Source organism: Aulonocara stuartgranti, assembly GCF_965226115.1.
Source record: "Aulonocara stuartgranti genome assembly, chromosome: 5".
NCBI lineage: Eukaryota > Metazoa > Chordata > Actinopteri > Cichliformes > Cichlidae > Aulonocara > Aulonocara stuartgranti.
This window is the reverse complement of record NC_138943.1, coordinates 8,378,690-8,400,839: the sequence shown is the minus strand read 5'-3', so window position 1 is coordinate 8,400,839 and position 22,150 is coordinate 8,378,690. Positions and strand designations below refer to the sequence as shown.

Here is a 22,150-nt window from a genome sequence, read left to right as displayed (position 1 = left end):
GGTCCCTGTTCCGATTGGTGCATGGACTTACTGCCCCGGCGTGATTGGATCCAGCTGGAGGACCCGCCCAATAAAAGGAGGCTGGAGTGCTACAGCGGGAGAGGTCCTCGTATTTCTCCTCATCACCCAGCAGTAGTCCTGTGGTAGCCGCTGGCTGCAGTATACGTGCGAAAATTGTGGAAGTGGAGTGGGTAGGGGTGAGCTGCCGTTTATTTTGATCACCCGTTTTCCCCTGTTTTTGAGTTGGTTAAGGAGGTCAGACTCTGTCTTTATTTTGACTTTATTTTGGTGAGGTCAGGGGTGCGGGATTTGTGTAGGTTTGTTTTGTTTATTGTTTTGGCCTTGGCTCACCCTGAAGTGTTGACACTCCCGTTTTGGTTCTCTTTATTCACCTTGTAAATAAATCACTTCACATCTAACGGATTTGTTGCGTGTGACTGCTTGGGTCTTGGGGAGGGAAGCGAGTGCCTCGCTCATGTTATGGCCTGGCCCTAGACGGGTCGTAACATGAATTGGGGGCTCGTCCTCTGCCTTTTTCTGTGGGTTTTTGCGTGTGTTTGGTCTGTTGGCGGTTTTCTTGGGTGTGGGGGTGGTAGGTGTGTGGAATTATGGAGTTTTCTTTGGATGATTTTGTTACTTCGCCTTCGTGGGATAGAATTGTGAAGTGCAGGAAAGCGGATTTGCTTATCATTGCTAGTTGTTATGATGTTCAAGTGTCCTATGGTGCCCGCAAAGCGGTGGTTAGGGACGCTTTGTGTGCAGAGTTGGTGGAGCGAGGCGTTCTTCCTGCCCCGCAGGCAGCTGTAGAGCAGCCTGATGGCGGGGGTGTGAAGGTGGCTCCGGAGGCTGAGCCGGGGTCGGATGCCAAAGGGCCTGTTAACGTGCTACCAGCCGAGGCGGACTCTGATGCGGCTGAGGCGGGCTCTGACACAGCCGAGGCGGACTCTGATGCTGCTGGGGCGAAGCCTGAAGCAGCTGCGTCTGGTACGGCCGGGGAACCCCTGGCGGGGCGGTCTACGGAAGATCTCCGTTTGACCCTCCGTATTAGGGAGGTGGAAGCCCGTGCTAAAGAGCTTGAGGTACAAGCAATGCACCTCCGTGTCAGAGCTTTGGAGCTGGAGCGAAAGCCCTCCACATCTGCCTCTAGTCATCCTAGTACGTCCACCGCGGTCCCGACAGGTTTTGACATCACCAAACACGTTAAACTGGTTCCCCCGTTTCGTGAGGCCGAAGTGGATTCCTATTTTAACGCTTTTGAGCGTATAGCGGCCGCGTTAAGTTGGCCGAAGGAATTTTGGCCGCTGCTGTTACAATGCAAATTGGTTGGCAAAGCCCAGGAGGTGTGTACCAGTTTATCGATTGAAGATAGCCTGGATTATGACGTCATGAAGAAGACTGTGTTGCAGGCATATGAGCTCGTCCCAGAAGCCTACCGTCAAAAATTTAGGAAGTGTGAAAAAACCGCCAATCAGACATTTGTGGAGTTTGCCCGTGAAAAAAGTCGCCTGTTTGAACGATGGTTGCAGGCCAGTAAAGCACAGGATTTCGAGGGGCTGAAAGAGCTTCTTTTGTTAGAGGAATTCAAAAAATGTTTGCCGGACCAAGTAGTTATTTATCTGAATGAGCAAAAGGTGCCCTCACTTGCTAAAGCGGCAGTGATGGCTGATGAGTTTACTCTCACCCACAAAACTATATTTTCAGCCGCTGTCTCACAGAATATTAGGGTGGGACAGGAAAGGAAGATAAAGTCACCAAAGATAGGACTGAAAGATAGACAGGAGGATGGTGTTAATCGCGACTGTTTTTATTGTCGCGGACCCGGACATCTAATCGCTGTCTGTCCTGCGCTCCGGAGGAAAGAGCAGCGCAAAGGCTCTAAAAATCCAGCGGGCGTAGGTCTCATCAAAGTTGTCCCTTTGCCTAAATCGCATTCCACTCTCACCCGTGATTTGCACCATGTGGATGCAGAAATAGAGCCACGTTTTAAACCGTTCATCACGAAAGGCTTTGTTTCTGTGACGGGAGAAGAGGGGGACAAAGTGCCTGTTACTATTCTTCGGGACACAGGTGCGCATCAGTCGTTTATGTTGGATAGTGTACTACCATTGTCAGATAAAACTGCTTGTGACTCGGATGTGTTGGTTTGGGGAATTAAGATGAGCGTTCTTCGGGCGCCGTTACACAAAGTCCATTTACATTCGCCCGTGAAAACGGGGCATGTCAAAGTTGCGGTGAGTTCCCAGTTGCCGATTAAAGGGGTTTCGTTTATTTTAGGAAATGACTTGGCTGGTGGGACAGTTTTCCCACCGCCTGAAGTGGTGGAAACGCCTATTTCTTCTGTCACTGAGGTTGCCGCCCCTTTGTTAAATGTGTTTCCTGTTTGTGCAATCACTCGTGCGCAGTCACGCAAATTTGATGACGTTATGGATGTTGCTGACACGTTTATGGCGATGCCAGACGGGAGAATATCTCCCAGCCGTGAGAGTGACAGATCAAAAAGCGATGTGATGAAACTGATGCCAGAGCTGGATGAGAAATTGAATAGGGAAGCGAGTGCCTCGCTCATGTTATGGCCTGGCCCTAGACGGGTCGTAACATGAATTGGGGGCTCGTCCGGGATTTGAACCCGGGACCTCTCGCAGTGAAGCGCTGGGTAGCGGCCGGTTGAAAAATTCGGAGATCTTAAATGATTTAGACATATATTTAGTCCACCTGTCTGAACCCGCTCGAGCTGACATCACTGATCTGATAGAAAAGAACTTATCACTTTTTTCTGATCACCCTCGTCAAACTGCGGTCCTGTGCCACGATATTGATGTGGAAGGACATAAACCGATTAAGCAACATGCTTACCGAGTGAACCCAGTGAAAAGGGCGATAATGCAGAAGGAAGTTGACTATCTCTTAGAACACGGTTTAGCCTTTCCGAGCGCCAGCGCATGGAGTTCGCCGTGTGTGCTAGTACCAAAATCCGACAACACTCCTCGGTTTTGTAATGATTACAGAAAGGTTAACGCTGTTACCAAACCTGATTCATTTCCTCTTCCTAGAATGGAGGATTGTATTGATAGAGTGGGATCGGCATCGTTTGTAACCAAACTTGATTTGTTAAAAGGTTACTGGCAAGTACCTTTAACTCCCCGAGCCTCTGAAATATCTGCTTTTGTTACACCGGACCATTTTCTCCAGTATACGGTTATGCCGTTTGGGTTGCGTAATGCACCCGCTACTTTCCAGCGCCTTATGGCCAAAGTACTGGCGGGCGTGAATAACTGCGATGCCTACCTGGACGATGTTGTCATTTACTCATCCACCTGGTCTGACCACTTACAAACACTCTCTCTCGTTTTCAGCCGTTTTCAGGAGGCCTCGCTTACGTTGAACCTAGCCAAATGTGAATTTGGCAGAGCCACCATCACATATCTGGGAAAACAGGTGGGTCAGGGACAGATACTGCCGGTGACCGCGAAAATACAGGCGATCGTTGAGTTTCCAGTCCCACAAACGAGAAGGGCGCTGCGCCGATTTCTGGGAATGTGTGGTTATTATAGAGGGTTTTGTAAGAACTTTGCCACTGTCGTCGTTCCTCTCACCGATTTGATCAGTCCGATGAAGCCTTTTGTGTGGACGCCTGTTTGTCAGACTGCTTTCGAGTCTGCGAAAGCATTACTGTGCAGTTCCCCTGTTCTTACGGCCCCGAATTTCATGTCCCCTTTCAAGCTCGAGGTTGACGCTAGTGCGGTTGGTGCAGGAGCTGTCCTTATGCAGGAAGACCATTGCGGCGTGGATCGCCCAATTTGTTACTTTTCAAAAAAATTCAACAAACATCAGATGAACTACAGTACCATTGAAAAGGAAGCCCTTGCCTTGTTGTTAGCCCTACAGCATTTCGAGGTGTATATCGGATCCAGCTCTATCCCTGTTCAAGTGTTCACTGACCATAACCCATTGGTTTTTCTCCCCCAGATGCAGAACTCAAATCAGAGACTTATGCGTTGGTCCCTTCTCTTGCAAGACTTCAACCTGCAGATTAGGCATAAGAAAGGGACGGAAAATGTCATCGCGGACGCCCTGTCGAGAGCAATATTGTAGTCTAGGATTAAACACTAGAAGGATTGTTTAATTCTTATGGAAGGGGGTGTTACGAACTTGTATGTCCGTGTGTATCATTGCTAGTTGTTATGATGTTCAAGTGTCCTATGGTGCCCGCAAAGCGGTGGTTAGGGACGCTTTGTGTGCAGAGTTGGTGGAGCGAGGCGTTCTTCCTGCCCCGCAGGCAGCTGTAGAGCAGCCTGATGGCGGGGGTGTGAAGGTGGCTCCGGAGGCTGAGCCGGGGTCGGATCCCAAAGGGCCTGTTAACGTGCTACCAGCCGAGGCGGACTCTGATGCAGCCGAGGCGGACTCTGATGCAGCCGAGGCGGACTCTGATGCTGCTGGGGCGAAGCCTGAAGCAGCTGGGTCTGGTACGGCCGGGGAACCCCTGGCGGGGCGGTCTACGGAAGATCTCCGTTTGACCCTCCGTATTAGGGAGGTGGAAGCCCGTGCTAAAGAGCTTGAGGTACAAGCAATGCACCTCCGTGTCAGAGCTTTGGAGCTGGAGCGAAAGCCCTCCACATCTGCCTCTAGTCATCCTAGTACGTCCACCGCGGTCCCGACAGGTTTTGACATCACCAAACACGTTAAACTGGTTCCCCCGTTTCGTGAGGCCGAAGTGGATTCCTATTTTAACGCTTTTGAGCGTATAGCGGCCGCGTTAAGTTGGCCGAAGGAATTTTGGCCGCTGCTGTTACAATGCAAATTGGTTGGCAAAGCCCAGGAGGTGTGTACCAGTTTATCAATTGAAGATAGCCTGGATTATGACGTCATGAAGAAGACTGTGTTGCAGGCATATGAGCTCGTCCCAGAAGCCTACCGTCAAAAATTTAGGAAGTGTGAAAAAACCGCCAATCAGACATTTGTGGAGTTTGCCCGTGAGAAAAGTCGCCTGTTTGAACGATGGTTGCAGGCCAGTAAAGTAAAGGATTTCGAGGGGCTGAAAGAGCTTCTTTTGTTAGAGGAATTCAAAACATGTTTGCCGGACCAAGTAGTTATTTATCTGAATGAGCAAAAGGTGCCCTCACTTGCTAAAGCGGCAGTGATGGCTGATGAGTTTACTCTCACCCACAAAACTATATTTTCAGCCGCTGTCTCACAGAATATTAGGGTGGGACAGGAAAGGAAGATAAAGTCACCAAAGATAGGACTGAAAGATAGACAGGAGGATGGTGTTAATCGCGACTGTTTTTATTGTCGCGGACCCGGACATCTAATCGCTGTCTGTCCTGCGCTCCGGAGGAAAGAGCAGCGCAAAGGCTCTAGAAATCCAGCGGGCGTAGGTCTCATCAAAGTTGTCCCTTTGCCTAAATCGCATTCCACTCTCACCCGTGATTTGCACCATGTGGATGCAGAAATAGAGCCACGTTTTAAACCGTTCATCACGAAAGGCTTTGTTTCTGTGACGGGAGAAGAGAGGGATAAAGTGCCTGTTACTATTCTTCGGGACACAGGTGCGCATCAGTCGTTTATGTTGGATAGTGTACTACCATTGTCAGGTAAAACTGCTTGTGACTCGGATGTGTTGGTTTGGGGAATTAAGATGAGCGTTCTTCGGGCGCCGTTACACAAAGTCCATTTACATTCGCCCGTGAAAACGGGGCATGTCAAAGTTGCGGTGAGTTCCCAGTTGCCGATTAAAGGGGTTTCGTTTATTTTAGGAAATGACTTGGCTGGTGGGACAGTTTTCCCACCGCCTGAAGTGGTGGAAACGCCTATTTCTTCTGTCACCGAGGTTGCCGCCCCTTTGTTAAATGTGTTTCCTGTTTGTGCAATCACTCGTGCGCAGTCACGCAAATTTGATGACGTTATGGATGTTGCTGACACGTTTATGGCGACGCCAGACGAGAGAATATCTCCCAGCCGTGAGAGTGACAGAACAAAAAGCGATGTGATGAAACTGATGCCAGAGCTGGATGAGAAATTGAATAGGGATGCATTGATAACCGCTCAGCAGAATGACTCATCACTGGCTCCCTGTTTTCTATCTGCAGCTAAGAGTGCAGGAAGTGAATCACCCACTTCTTATTTTTTGCGAGATGGAGTTCTTATGAGGAGGTGGTCCTCTGACCGGTGTGGTTTGCCTGGTGCTACGCAGGTGGTGGTGCCGAAGCCACATCGAGGGCAGGTGCTTAGCTTAGCGCATGATGCCAGCATGGCTGGACATCTTGGGGTGAACAAAACTTATCATCGGGTGTTGCGCAACTTCTTTTGGCCAGGGTTGAAAGCTGATGTGGTGGCATATTGCCGTACCTGTACCACATGTCAGATGGCGGGGAAACCTAACAGACCCATTCCACCTGCTCCGTTACATCCTATTCCAGTAATAGGTGAGCCGTTTGAAAAAGTAATATTGGATTGTGTGGGTCCCCTGCCAAAAACCAAATCCGGACACCAATACATACTTACAATAATGTGTTCAGCAACAAGGTACCCAGAGGCAATTCCACTACGCACGCTGAAAGCAAAACCGGTGCTAAAAGCACTACTTAAGTTTTTCTCTACTTTCGGGCTTCCAAAGGTTGTTCAAACAGACCAAGGAACGAATTTCACCTCAAAAATGTTTGCACAGGTTGTGGAGGAGTTGCACATAAAACATGTAAAATCCAGTCCATACCACCCGGAAAGTCAAGGTGCTCTGGAAAGATTCCATCAAACCCTCAAAGCTATGCTGCGCAAGTTCTGCGCAGAGTCGGATAGAGAATGGGATGAGGGTCTGCCGTTATTGTTGTTTGCAGTCAGAGAAGTCACTCAGGAATCCTTGGGATTCAGTCCGATGGATCTGGTGTTTGGACACGTGGTCCGCGGTCCCCTCCGCCTTCTGAAGGAGAGGTGGTTGTCAGAAACTTCTGAAACTCAGCATAATGTTCTGGATTATGTTAGCGGACTTCGGGAAAAGCTTCACCTTGCATGTCAGTTAGCTCGAGAGAATCTGTCACATACGCAAGCTAAAATGAAAACTCGCTATGATAAAAAAGCTGTTTGCAGAAGTTTTCAGCCGGGAGAGAAAGTGTTGGTGTTGTTGCCTGTGGTAGGGTCCAGCTTATCAGCTCAGTTCGCTGGCCCATATGTGGTGGAACAAAAACTCAGTGACAACAATTATGTGATCCAGACCCCAGACCGCCGGAGAAAGTCTAGGGTTTGTCATATTAATCTGTTAAAATCGTTTCACTCAAGGAGTCCTTCGGGTGCGCCGTCTCCAGTGTGCGCCGCTAGTACTGTTTCTCCCTATGAACCCTCTGATGACGGGCTACTCCAGAAAAGTGAAGCGCTGGGTAGCGGCCGGTTGAAAAATTCGGAGATCTTAAATGATTTAGACACATATTTAGTCCACCTGTCTGAACCCGCTCGAGCTGACATCACTGATCTGATAGAAAAGAACTTATCACTTTTTTCTGATCACCCTCGTCAAACTGCGGTCCTGTGCCACGATATTGATGTGGAAGGACATAAACCGATTAAGCAACATGCTTACCGAGTGAACCCAGTGAAAAGGGCGATAATGCAGAAGGAAGTTGACTATCTCTTAGAACACGGTTTAGCCTTTCCGAGCGCCAGCGCATGGAGTTCGCCGTGTGTGCTAGTACCAAAATCCGACAACACTCCTCGGTTTTGTAATGATTACAGGAAGGTTAACGCTGTTACCAAACCTGATTCATTTCCTCTTCCTAGAATGGAGGATTGTATTGATAGAGTGGGATCGGCATCGTTTGTAACCAAACTTGATTTGTTAAAAGGTTACTGGCAAGTACCTTTAACTCCCCGAGCCTCTGAAATATCTGCTTTTGTTACACCGGACCATTTTCTCCAGTATACGGTTATGCCGTTTGGGTTGCGTAATGCACCCGCTACTTTCCAGCGCCTTATGGCCAAAGTACTGGCGGGCGTGAATAACTGCGATGCCTACCTGGACGATGTTGTCATTTACTCATCCACCTGGTCTGACCACTTACAAACACTCTCTCTCGTTTTCAGCTGTTTTCAGGAGGCCTCGCTTACGTTGAACCTAGCCAAATGTGAATTTGGCAGAGCCACCATCACATATCTGGGAAAACAGGTGGGTCAGGGGCAGATACTGCCGGTGACCGCGAAAATACAGGCGATCGTTGAGTTTCCAGTCCCACAAACGAGAAGGGCGCTGCGCCGATTTCTGGGAATGTGTGGTTATTATAGAGGGTTTTGTAAGAACTTTGCCACTGTCGTCGTTCCTCTCACCGATTTGATCAGTCCGAAGAAGCCTTTTGTGTGGACGCCTGTTTGTCAGACTGCTTTCGAGTCTGCGAAAGCATTACTGTGCAGTTCCCCTGTTCTTACGGCCCCGAATTTCATGTCCCCTTTCAAGCTCGAGGTTGACGCTAGTGCGGTTGGTGCAGGAGCTGTCCTTATGCAGGAAGACCATTGCGGCGTGGATCGCCCAATTTGTTACTTTTCAAAAAAATTCAACAAACATCAGATGAACTACAGTACCATTGAAAAGGAAGCCCTTGCCTTGTTGTTAGCCCTACAACATTTCGAGGTGTATATTGGATCCAGCTCTATCCCTGTTCAAGTGTTCACTGACCATAACCCATTGGTTTTTCTCTCCCAGATGCAGAACTCAAATCAGAGACTTATGCGTTGGTCCCTTCTCTTGCAAGACTTCAACCTGCAGATTAGGCATAAGAAAGGGACGGAAAATGTCATCGCGGACGCCCTGTCGAGAGCAATTTTGTAGTCTAGGATTAAACACTAGAAGGATTGTTTAATTCTTATGGAAGGGGGTGTTACGAACTTGTATGTCCGTGTGTTTGTTTGTGCAGGTGCTGTGTTTTTGTCTATGTTAATTTAGCTGTGCCAGGTCCCTGTTCCGATTGGTGCATGGACTTACTGCCCCGGCGTGATTGGATCCAGCTGGAGGACCCGCCCAATAAAAGGAGGCTGGAGTGCTACAGCGGGAGAGGTCCTCGTATTTCTCCTCATCACCCAGCAGTAGTCCTGTGGTAGCCGCTGGCTGCAGTATACGTGCGAAAATTGTGGAAGTGGAGTGGGTAGGGGTGAGCTGCCGTTTATTTTGATCACCCGTTTTCCCCTGTTTTTGAGTTGGTTAAGGAGGTCAGACTCTGTCTTTATTTTGACTTTATTTTGGTGAGGTCAGGGGTGCGGGATTTGTGTAGGTTTGTTTTGTTTATTGTTTTGGCCTTGGCTCACCCTGAAGTGTTGACACTCCCGTTTTGGTTCTCTTTATTCACCTTGTAAATAAATCACTTCACATCTAACGGATTTGTTGCGTGTGACTGCTTGGGTCTTGGGGAGGGAAGCGAGTGCCTCGCTCATGTTATGGCCTGGCCCTAGACGGGTCGTAACATTACCTCATCACCTTATTTCATGTACTGTTTTTATTTGATCTAATTTGTACTTTTATTCTTATTTCTTGATTCAAGTATTTATGCCTCTTAATTTTTACTTTTTAGTTTTACTAAAAATCCATCCATCCATTTCTCCATTTATCCAACATGCAGCCTGTGGTTTCAACTTGCCTGCTTTTTAATTGTTGTTAATTTTATCATATCGTATCACACTCTCTGCAATGTTTTGGTTTTAGGTTAAATTGCTTATCTGTGTCTATTATCTGCTTGTTTTATTATATTTTCCTGTCCTCAGTCACTTCTGAAGCACATTTAGCAACGTTACCTAGCATGAGGTTCAGGCAAGGTTACAAATAAAATTTGACTGATCAGAAATTGCTTCTTGTCATGGACAAATAACCAAAAAGAACAAAGAAAGCATCCTGCTTATTGTAGTTGATTAATTTTGGCTTATATGTCTGTGGCATACTACTCTACTGATGTCCAAAAACAGTTAAAAAAAAATCATATCCCTATTGACATTGCTCCCTTACAATCACCACACACACAATTGGCTGCTTTATCACGGCACCTGAACCATTATATGAATGGAAGTAGTGGCTGGTACCACGAGAAGAACGCTGCATCTGTAAATTACCCTGTGAATGTTTTGATGCAGCACCTCCTAGAGGCAGTTATATCAGTGTTTCAAACTTTAGGTCCAGCCATTTTTGAGCACTGGCATTAGCCTATTTGTTAGTTGAAATTAATAACACTGGTCCTAGATTAGTGGTACAATGTCAGTTTAATTCTGTTTAACTGAAATGGTTCTGCTCCAGAAGTTCTTCTACTTCTGGTGCCAAAGAACCAGTCTCTAACTAATGTCAGCTTTCTCCTGTCTCCTGTTTTAAGCTCCACCCCCCCACCCCCAAAAAAGAAAAAAACCACCAAAAAAACCCCAGATAATGTGACTGAGCTGCTTTTAAAAAATGATTACAATTATTTATATTTCAGTCTGTAATAAGATCAAAATGGCTTGGGGTGACCATTGTTTTAGTTTAAATAACACACGTATTCCACGTGTTCATATAAGTTTCATTTATGGAGTCAATTTGAAACGGACTAATCTTGAGAGAACAGTATCAAATGTTCCAGCACTGAGGCAGTAAAATGAGACTAGAGTCCATGTCAAGAGCAGTGAATGAGAGTTACTGACTGAAGGAGTGGCATACTGTCACATATTAACAATGCTGCACTGGCTCCAATCAGACAACCTTAAAATAGCCTTATTTGCCTTTGGCATTATTGCAGAAAATATCTTTTGCATAATGATGCTGGAGCAGCGGCAGCTGATGTTCTCACCTTCTGTGAGTCCTGTTTACATTTGTCCACTTTCTCATGGAGTTTCTTCTGCTGATCAGCTGCCACAGATGACTCTCCCTTGATGTTGGCCTCTCTGGTGGTAGCCAGCTTCTCCTCTTTGCAGGCCATGTGGTATGTTTTCTTGGCAGCCTCGAGCTGAAGAAGGAAATTCAACATAAACAGAAGAAAGCAGTATGTAATCAAACTTTGAAGATTTAAAACGAGTCCTGGTAAAGTCCACACTCCCTCACCTCTTTCAGCTTTTTGGCCCATGGTTTCTGAGCCTTCTTGAAGCCTTCCTCTGCCTCTTTGGTTTCCTTGAATCCACCCATCATTTGTTTGTGGTACGAGTCTTTCTGCCAGTTCTTCACTTTCTCAAAGTCCTCATTGATCAGGTAGTTCTTTATGTCCTGATGGAGCTCGCTCACGTTCTCGGCCTCTGTCATCATCGCCATCCAAGCTCGTTCTACTGTGCCGTACTGAGGCCCTAGTGAAAGAAGGAAGTGTGGGTAAAGTATCAAAACTTTATTTGACATGGACTCAGATCTGGGGGGTGAAAGACGACACTGAGAGCAGAAGCCTAGAGGAAGGATCGGTCTATTCCCTAAAATCTATAAATGGGTATTGAGGAAAACTGTTCCCATATTAAATGCAAAAGATGTCTTTCTGTTTACTGCACTTTGAAGGCAATTTGTAAATAAAGACTAGTAATGTATCTCCATGTTAATATGAAATACAAACCCAACCCTGAAAAAGTTGGGACTCTGTGTAAAATGTCAATTAAAACATAATGCAATGACAATGATTTTAAAATTTCATAAGCCCATATTTTATTCACAATAGAACAAAAAATATCAAAAGCTTAAACTGCAACATTTCACTATTTCATGAATAATAATAGCTGATTTTGAATTTGTTGGCAACAATTTGTCTCTGGAAAGGTATCTGGTACTAAAAAACAGTTGGAGTAACTAACAGCAGATCATTAACATGAGTATAAATGGGTTTTATTAATGGAAATAAAAAAAATACCTCTGCAAGGCAGAGTTTCATAGAATTAAAGATTGGCATCGATTCATCAGTTTGCAAAAAACTACATTCACAAATTATGAAACAAAGTCAGAATAATGGCCCTCAACATAAAATCGCAAAGATTTTGAATATCTCCCGTTTACAGTACATAATATCATTTTATATAAAATCAGATATTATCAAAATGCACATTTTATCAATTTAAACACTTGATACGTTTTCTGTGCTCTGTCTTAAATAAAATATGGCTTCATCAGAACTGCAAATCTTTGCATTCTGTTTTTATTTTTACAAAGTATCCAATGTTTTTTGGAATTGGGTAAAATGATCTCTCACCTTTGTCTACCAGCTGCTTCCATCTCTTGGACCACTCGGTCAGTTGCTGTGCGTAGGATTTCTCAATTTTGGCACGCTCTTGGATGCAGTTCATCAGATCATTGCAGAGCCGATGACCATCATCAATCCGCTTCACCGTGCGTTTGTAGTTCCCAACCTTATATAAAAACAAATAAACATCACAGTGACATTCAGGTTACTCACCCAGTATTTATACACAACCAAATCCCAACTGTTGCCTGATGGCATTTAATTTTGTTGTAACAGAGCAAGTACTTGATGGCAGTGGGAAGGAAAAACTATTTTTTTGAACAGGAAGAAGTGGGCTCGGGGAGGAACAGCCATCTGCTGTGGGGATCACTAATGATTATGTTCTTAAAATATTCGTGTTCTGCCTCATCGAGGTTCTTGGAAGAAAATTCATCACCTAAGGCTTTGAGCTGTGAGATTTAGTTAATTTATAATCAGTTCAGACCAACAGCTTTCTATGAAAAGCTGCTAGTCAAAAAAGGCTGCAGACATCTTTTAGGTATCACAATAAATAGACTGTTAGTCCAATAATCCTTTTTACACAAACTTGTCAGTTAACCGCATAGCAAGTGACACAAACTGTTTGCTGGCTTAAAACATCCTCAGTCAAGCTTGTTTGTCCACCTCAGTTTACTGATTTGGTTCACTGATTAGACTATCTGAAGTGAGCCTGAAGTGGATGATGACAAACACAGCTGATCAAGGACGGTCCAGTGGCCTTGAGCATAGTAACCCCACACACGTCCCAGCCAATCGGACAAAAGTTGACTTAAAGGGAGGGGAGCTAAAATAGCTTGTTTCAGTCACAAGGTGAACTGAAGGGCTGCACAAAGGCCAATTATATGATAAATAAAGATTATTCTAAACTGCATTTTATGCAAAGTCACTCTGGTAGGGTCCAAGAATAAAAACGTGTTTGAAATTTGCACAGTAAGTCTCCTTTAACTTAAATGTGTCCTAAAATGTTCAAATCAGGACATCAGAATTCCCATAGCATCACTGGGTTATTAGGACCCATACTGTGATTTCAGATAGTTTTCAGATACCCCCTTTGTTTGTAAAAACTACTTTTCACTAAAACTACTTGCAACTGTGGACCAATGTCACACGGTTATCTGCTGTCATGTCAACTGTACACATTTGAATAAATGCCTAAATATATATATATTACAAAACAAGAAAAAAAATTGTCTCAGACTATCTCCTAAAATATGGGTCTTTTCTGGTTCTAGCTAAAGCTATATAAAGGATTGGTATTAAAGTGATAATGGATTTACATGACCTGTGTACTTCTACTGTTATTTAGTGCACCTTGAAAAAAACCCCCAAAAGCCTGTCGGTGAAGCAGGAAGGATCAGCAGGGAAATGGCTGCTGCTGCTGTGCAAAGTTATGCAATGAAAGCAGGGGATGGGTTAATGTCATATAATGTACAACTCTCCATGGATGCAGGAGCAGCAACCTCATGGAGAGCTCTGCCGAGAGACAGAGCCCCTGTGAGAGAGAGAGAGCTACACAGAGGCTGAACCCCAGTTTACTGGCTTCATTTTACACTTTTAGCAGGACTGCATCTTTGCTGAACAGGCACTAGATGTTTACACTTAATACACCTTGAAAGCAACACCCAACAAGCCTAAAATCGGAACTAAATGAAAGCAGCTGGGGGGAGCAAATGATTGCATTCCAGACCAGGCCTCTGCTGGAGCAGCAGTGAGCTGAGTCAGCGATCAGCAGGCAGCACTGCAGCAGCTCCACAGCAGTAATGCAGTGGCTGACTGTGATAAAGTGACTATGTGCTGGAAGCAAATACCTCTGCTCCTCCACCTGACTCCCGAACATGAAGAGACATGATGAGGATAAAACTGAACCGAGTCTGAGAGGAGATCGAATATAAAAAACCCGAATGTATGAAGTCTTCTGCCTAAAGCGCCTCCTGAGTACATTCATCAAACAAACTCCTGCATCTGAACATAAAGCAACAGGACAGTCTGTACTGATGAGGTGAATAATTTCAACAGCAAATTGCTACCTTACCACCTCACCTGAGTCACCACCTCTCATATATAATGAATGAGCTTCTTGGCACTAGTTTCTCAAATTACTCAGGGCTGTTTTTGCTCAGGAAAGGTTGCAGCTGATGTAATCTTGTGGGAAAAACCCAGAACAACAAATTGCAATTGAAACAACAGACAAGCAGAAACCATTAATATTTACGCAGAAAATCGCCTACTTCCAGCATTTCAGTTTTGACAAAATGGTGCAATCCTTCAACTTAGCAGATGGTACACTGAAAATCTTTGATCTGACAGACAGATGAAATAAGCAACAAACAGACCATAGGAAGTTGTGCTGGAAATTTCCTATTTTTCATATACAGAAAACAACAGATTAATCAAACAAAGTAAGACTGATCTACAGTGATAAACTATCAACCTGTTGGGACCAATAAACACAGTACCTTTTTCACTGGCATGATCTGGAATAAGGTGATTTGTCCCACAGATAACTCATCCTCATCCCATCTCTATTAATCCATCGTTTGGACTGCCTTTGTCTATACTGGTGCCAAATTCAGAGATTATAAAATCTTACTCTGACTTGGCTGATAGACATGGACGATGAGCCAATCACAGCTTGGAATGCTACCATTTAGAAAAAGCCCCCTGAAATAGTGTTTTCTGAACTCAGCGTAACCCTCCTGTTATTTCCGATTCTGCCCTGCATTAACCGCAGTTTGTTCATCTGGTATCCCACACCCACTGACTCACCTTTTCCTCTTCCCTCATCAGCTTCTTTATAAATATGCTGGTCAAATTCCACTTGCATTGACAGGTCGTCCAAGATTAATGTACAGTGCCAGGGAGCTTTTATCTTTTCACCCCTCATCTAACCCCTTCATTGCTCTTGTTTGCAACATTTTATGGTAAAGTGAACTGTATTTACCTTTAATTTGTGTTTATTAGTCCAAAGAGTCAGTGTAGGTAGGTACTCATTCATTACTGTGTGTACATGCTCTTTGAGAGCACAGGTTGGGCCAACAATGAAATATTTCTGTTTTTCCTTTCATTTTAACTGTGCCATAATACAAGATGTGGCTTGATAAATCGAGTCAATCAGAAATAATGGCACCAACATAGAGTAATTTGTCATGCTGAGGAAATGTGTGCGTCATTTTCTGATCTGAGTTTGAGGCACCCGCAGCTCAGTGATCCATTCCAGTCGATAAATCTGTTGCTATGCGCAGTGGCAAGTACTTGCCTGATTTACGTGCAAATCTCCAAACGGCTGACAAATGAGGCCCTGTATCTTTCTCTCAGATAAAGTAGGTTTACTGAGAGTTCATTACTAGGTCGTGTCACTTCCCAGCTAAGTTTAATCTGTCAAATGTTGCTCCTAGCTGTCTCACCTCCCAGAAACTGTCTGTGGTCTCCTCCAGACTGGCGGACTCATCGTAGGCTCCAGACATGGTCCCCGATTTGGCAGGGTGGCTTTAGGCTGTGGTAGTCTGCAGCAAAATAACTCTCCTTATGCACTGTAAGACAAGACAAGCGCAGAGGAATGTAAAACCCTCTGATGTGTGAGACACATAAAAACTCAGTTCACAACTCTTTTAGAATTTATAAATCCGATTAGAACAAATCCAGCATCTGCAGTGAGATTCACTAAAAAACATTGTTTAAAGCAAAACCAATTAGTAATAGTAGCATAATATCTTGGTAACAATATGATAACCTGCTAGAAATAAGAAGGTAATGTCTGTGATTTTATAGTTATAGTTATATTTGGGACCGTGTACTTATTAACTTAAACCATATCCTATTAGCTTATTTGACTAACAGAATAAAAACTAAGGTTGCATAAAAGTAAGGTTTCTCAAAATAGCTGACAATTATTGAAAATACTGATAAAGAACTAGATGTGGTTAGTTATACTGTTACTTAAAGTATTCACCCAAAAATTAAGCACTCCAGTTTCAACAGTTTAGGCGAGAGTGTTAGAGGTGTGGTGTACTCAGAATATAGCTATCCATCCCTAGTGAATTTTGCTGTGGTTTATTTCTAATAATACACATTAAATATTCAAATGTGTTCCAATATACTATTTTGGGCAGAAAAGAAAAAAAGATAAATTAATTATTTTACTGTATACACAAATTATAATAGTGGATTTTTTCTTTTTTTTTTCTTTTTAATAAGGCAATCCGTATCTCTGAAATGGTTGCTCAAAGACCTGCCAATTACATCATGCTTGCTTTAACATTATTCTTCTTTCAAAACTTCTCATTTACAGTATGCAAGTGGGCAGTCTGATGCTACTTGCTGCAAGAGAGGCTGGATCTTTGGACGGTTAGAGATCAGTGAAGAAGACGGCGCAGCCCCCCTACAAACCTGAATTGGATAAGCGGGAGAACATGGATGAGATCCTATTTTTGTATACTGGACATTTGAAATATGCATTCCATGATCACTTTCCTTCCTACCTGAAATATTTTTACCATGTTACGTGTTGTCATCCAGATATAAAATATGCTGTGAAAGGTGGTCCTGTTCATTAAGTTTGTTTTAAAAGGTTGTTAACATGGAGTAACAGGTGGGTTTGAATTTTGCAGCATAATATTTACATTATTGCTTTTAAAACCAGCAGGGTGTTGGGAATCTATGGTAGAATAAATTCAATAAATATAATATAGTAATACTATCCAATATGCAAAAAAATTGGTCAAAATTACATTATTATTACGAGGTTATTACAATTTAAACTCTGTATAAAAATGTGAAGATTACCTTCTTATTTCTAGCAGGTTATCATGTTGTTACCAAGGTATTACCCTACTATTACTAATTACTATTACTAAACTATTACTATCACTCGGATGCCTTTATTTCCACATCATTACCCCCCTTATTATCCAGTTACATCAGTTTGAGTAAGGGGTGGGCGATATAAACGATATACGATAGAAACTATATAAATTTGGCCAACGATAGAGATTTTGACTATACCGCTCTACCCCGATAGCGCATGTTGATGATGTCATCAAGCTGCGCCTGTTTTGGCCGAAAGTGTCGCAGCGGCTACAACCATTATCATCTGCAAATTATGCCGGGCAACAGTCATAGCAAAGAGATGAAGCACTTTTGAAATACGGGGAAAGCCAAAAACTGCGCTTCCTCCACTTCCGTAACATTGATTCATTAATGTTGAATTCTCTCGCAGCTGTTCTATTCCCATGTTGTTGCAGTATATTAATAACTAACCTCGTATTGTGGATGAATAATCTCAGTTGTTCTCCTGACTGAAGTTTGCCCCGTGTATAGCATCCTGCTATGCGATTGCATTTGTCCCTGACCTGTCATGTTTAGGTGGAAACCAGCGAGCTAACTTCCTGTTAACTTCTAACTTCGGTTAAATTTAATAAATTCTGTTTTCATGGATGCATGGATGTTAAACTTAATTGTTACACTTGGTAAAGCAGCAACGCTGATGATTTTATTAAAGATGAAAGAATTTAGACAGTTTTTAACTCTCAGTGTTCGTTTGACTTTGGGACCTGAAGCGGACAAAGTTTTGGACCCAGATTACTGGGTCCAAATTATTACAAAGCTCCTCACTACGGCAGCCGTAATGCTCTGACAATCCATCAAGCAGTGCGGCTTACCAAAGTTGTACTAAAACATTTTTTAGCAGATTTCTGCATGCCAAAATCGGTTTGAGGTCAGTAAGCACAACCAGAATTCATAGACACACTCTCGATTTTTGAGAAAATTAAAGGATTTTAAGTGTGCCTTACAGTGTCGAAAATACATTATACAGAAGAAAAGAATATATCACGATATATATCGTTACTGCACGTACTTCAAATTATACCGCAATATGGATTTCAGGCCATATCGCCCAGCCCTAGTTTGAGTGTAATATTACTCAACTGTAACCACTGTTGCTACCATGATATTGCTTGATATTAACTGTTATTACTTTGTAATTGCATTGTAATAACTCAGAAATTACCACATTATTATGTAATTTTTTCTGCTTTGTTACTCAGCTACTACTGTAATAAAAGGTGCTGCCACAAAAACTACAATAATATGCTAATAAACTTTATTACAACGTACAAACCAAAGGAAAATAGAGACTGGCATCAAGGGACATCAAAGGTTAGTCAATCAAGCAGGTTACTTTATACATGCTGATATCAGGTGAACTCAAATGCAGTCTTACCCTTATAGCCTGAATGCTTCCAGCTATTTTCTACCTGCTCTCGTGAGATTACTCTGTCAATAGATTTAATGACTAGCTATTAATTTTCAGTGGCATAGACTCAGGCGGCTATTATCAGAACACTGCTGTAAAATTGCAGGGTAATCTTCACTCATTATGGTCACTTAATATTATCCCACGGCCTTACTGGAACACCTGCTGCAGAAGTTAATCAGTTGTGGCTACTAGTGATGGCACAAGATTTTCTATTTGTCTGAAAATATCTAATATTTATATCTATATTCACCAGATTACAAAACCTCAGCATAATTACTAAGCACACAGACTGCCTAACGATATTTAAACTCATGCCTCACGCCCACCAGGTTCAGTACACAATACAAATTGCAGTTTCAGAAAGACTACACTGTCAAACTGCCACACAGCATACCACTGGATGGAATTAAAGTCGTGAACCAGCAATATAAGTAAGTAAATAATATTAACTTCTATAGCACCTTTCAAGAAAAAAAAAACAAACGCATAGATTAGTGAGAGATTACCTAGGGAAAACTTCAATATCCCCCGATAATAATAAACGTTCACACTGCAGGCGCAAGTGCATCAAATCCGACTTTTTCGACCCTATGCGACCCATATCCAATCATGGTATGACAGTGTGAACGGCACAAATCTGATATTTTCAAATCCGATCTTGGTCACTTTCGTATGGTATGTGAGGATTTTGAGAAAAACTCTGAGAATCTATGGCTTCAGGTAATGAACCATACTAAGGTTATAGATCAATTTCAGCCAGAAACACATATTTCAGATTATCAGTTGGATTAAGACTTATGGCTTTTATCTAAATCCGACTTTTTCGACCCTATGCGACCCATATCCAATCATGGTATGACAGTGTGAACGGCACAAATCTGATATTTTCAAATCCGATCTTGGTCACTTTCGTATGGTATGTGAGGATTTTGAGAAAAACTCTGAGAATCTATGGCTTCAGGTAATGAACCATACTAAGGTTATAGATCAATTTCAGCCAGAAACACATATTTCAGATTATCAGTTGGATTAAGACTTATGGCTTTTATCTACAATGTTTTGTCACTTCTACACGACAGAAAGTGCTTTTTTCATTGTGCACAAGCAGAACCGGCCATCTAGTCTGCAAAATCTGGAGAGCCTACAGGTGTAAGTCATGATATGAGTAATGTGAAATGTATTTAAAATGCTCAGATAGACATTTTGTGGGTGCAATGACTGCCTATGAAATGGGGAAAAGAGTGTCGATGTGTGGTGACGTGTTGAAAGGGGCAAGAAAACAGAACACAGGGAGATGCAGGAGAGTGCATCTGGTTGTGGCATAAACATTAATTACTCCCCAGCTAAAGTGCAAGAAAGGCTTGACGACAAAAAGCTCTTAACTGGGCATGATGTATACACACTGTTTAAACTGTACATATATTTTTATGCTACATTGTTGTTGTTTCAGTGCTTTGTAATTTTTTTGTGTTTACTGTAGTTTCCTATGTTGCACTGTGGTGTGTGACTACTGCAGTACATTTAAAGAATATCCACTTTTATTAGTCAGGAAATATGAAAGGCAATACTTTTAGGGAATTAAAAGACAATGAACACACTTCCTTTCATGCAAACTAAAAAACATGACTATTTGATGGTGAAAGGAACTTGTTGTTTTGTTGTTAAACTGAAGGTCTGGGGCATTTATTAGGTTAATTAGAGTGTTTTGCAGCAGCTACCTCTATCTCGTTTTGGAAATATATCTTTAATATTTCAATAAATGTGCCTGAGAACTACTCAGTTTACTTTTGTTGTCAGGGTCCTGTGTCTCCTGACCCAGCGTTTTTAGTTCTTTGTGATTTTTTGTATTATTGTACTTGTGAGTTATTCTATCGTTTCTAGTTTTGATCCCTTGCCCTTCATGTTTCTCTGTGCCCCCTCTGTTCTGTGTAAGTGTGTGTCTTTGCATGTTTGAGTTTCTTGTTTTCTGTCACTCTGCAGTGTGCATTATGTTCTTATGGTTGGTCTTTTGTTACTCCCTCAAGTCTAGTTTCTTGTGTTCCAAGCTTAGTATTTCCCTCTGTGTATTTTGGTTCTTAGACCTCTGCCTTATGGTTTATGTCTCTGTGTTTCTTAGTTGCTGTCTCCACTGTGTCAAGTTCGCGTCTCTGTGTGATACTTCCTGTTTTACCTTGAAGGTCCGTGTCTTATGTGAATGCGTCCTGCTTTGCTTGCCTCGTCAGTCCTGATTTCTCCCAGCTGTGCCCTCCTTCTGTGTCTCATTCCCCTCGTTACTTCCCAGTGTATTTAAACCCTGTGTTTCTCTGAGTCAGTGTCGTGTTGTCCCTCAAGCTGTGTGTTTCCTCGTGTGCCTCTCTGTAAAGTGTGAGTTTATATTTTCCCAGTTTAGTTTTGTATGCTCGTTTTCTGTGACCAGCAAATAAAGCTGTAATTTTGAGTTCATCCCCTGAGTCTCTGAGTCCTACATTTTGGGTCCAACTCCTGCCTGCCGCACAGCGATTCATGACATTTGTAATACTTCTACACTACTATACTTATACACTTGTGTGGCTACAACTGTAGCTTGCCTCCACCAGTGTGTGAATGTGAGAGTGAATGAATAGTGGAATTGTACAGCGCTTTGAGGGCCCCGAAAAGCACTATATAAATGCAATCCATTATTATTATTATTATTACTTGTACACTGACAGCTTGTGTAATGAGAAATTCCCATGTTTGAGAAGGTACCAACAAAAATGACATCGCTTTGCTGTTTTTTTGGGGTAGGTTGCCAAACACAAACTCATCAGTCCTGATTGGCACTCTTTTAGCCTTCTTGTAATTGTAACCGCATAGGGTTGGGAATTTGGTAAGTTTCAGTTTTACAGACAATCGTTTAAAACACTTCAGTCTGAACAAAAGGAAGCGCATAAAACAGAATCCTGGATTAGCCGTTGTAGCAATAACTGCAGGATAATCTCCTCTGGGAGAAACCAGACTGCTTGCGTAGGCATAGGCTGCTAGTTTGTTCCACTGCATATTGATCAAAACATTCCAAACTTAATTTTCTTTAGATATTTGCAAGCATCAGAGACACAGGGGCTTCCTTTTTAATAAATATATGTAGCAAGATGTGAATGTCTGCATATGAAACAAGACCTACAAACAACATTTACAAACAAACCACAATATTTGGAATGCTGATCAAGATAAAATGCAAATGATATGAACATGAAATGCAAGTAAAATGTCATCTACAGCCACCGTGGGAAGACAAAACATCCCCAGACAAGTCATGTTACAGTCAGAGAATCTAATTTCCTCTGTGACACTGTATTGATGTTAAATATGGAGCAATTTATTTTTACATGTATTTTGTAGGGACTAACCAGGAATGCAGAGAAATGGACCAGTGAATCTGTCAGGAATGACAAACTTTGTATGTTAAACCAACATTTTGAGAAATATTCTCTTTCTTTCTCTGAGTTATATATACATAGATCTATATGGATCTATATGGATATAAATCAACGCTGCTTTAATGACTCTTGCTAAACATAAATCTAATGACTTGGCTTTGCGAAGTAGATTGGAAACCGGGTGAAACAGTACAAAAGGGAAAATCCATAGCTAACTTTGGCTCCATCTAAAACAAATTCTATTATGTTTTTTTAAGGTTATTGTTTCACGAGGGGGCTGTGTGCCAGGTAAAAAGCAAAGAAACAGTCCTACCTCTAAC

General features: G+C 42.8%; 1 protein-coding gene across 2 annotated transcripts in view; it reads right to left on the bottom strand.

The window, feature by feature from the left end:
* pacsin1b (protein kinase C and casein kinase substrate in neurons 1b) overlaps window positions 1-22,150 on the bottom strand; it is a 45,569-nt gene that overhangs the window by 5,074 nt on the left and 18,345 nt on the right. For both annotated transcript variants that reach the window (XM_082532477.1, XM_082532478.1), the window contains exons 2-5: window positions 15,581-15,706; window positions 12,147-12,303; window positions 11,030-11,265; window positions 10,779-10,934 (exon numbers count right to left, since the gene is read on the bottom strand). In XM_082532477.1, the coding sequence (XP_082388603.1) occupies window positions 10,779-10,934; window positions 11,030-11,265; window positions 12,147-12,303; window positions 15,581-15,640 (609 nt within the window). In that variant the 5' untranslated portion in view covers window positions 15,641-15,706. The remainder of the gene's footprint in view (window positions 1-10,778; window positions 10,935-11,029; window positions 11,266-12,146; window positions 12,304-15,580; window positions 15,707-22,150) is intronic.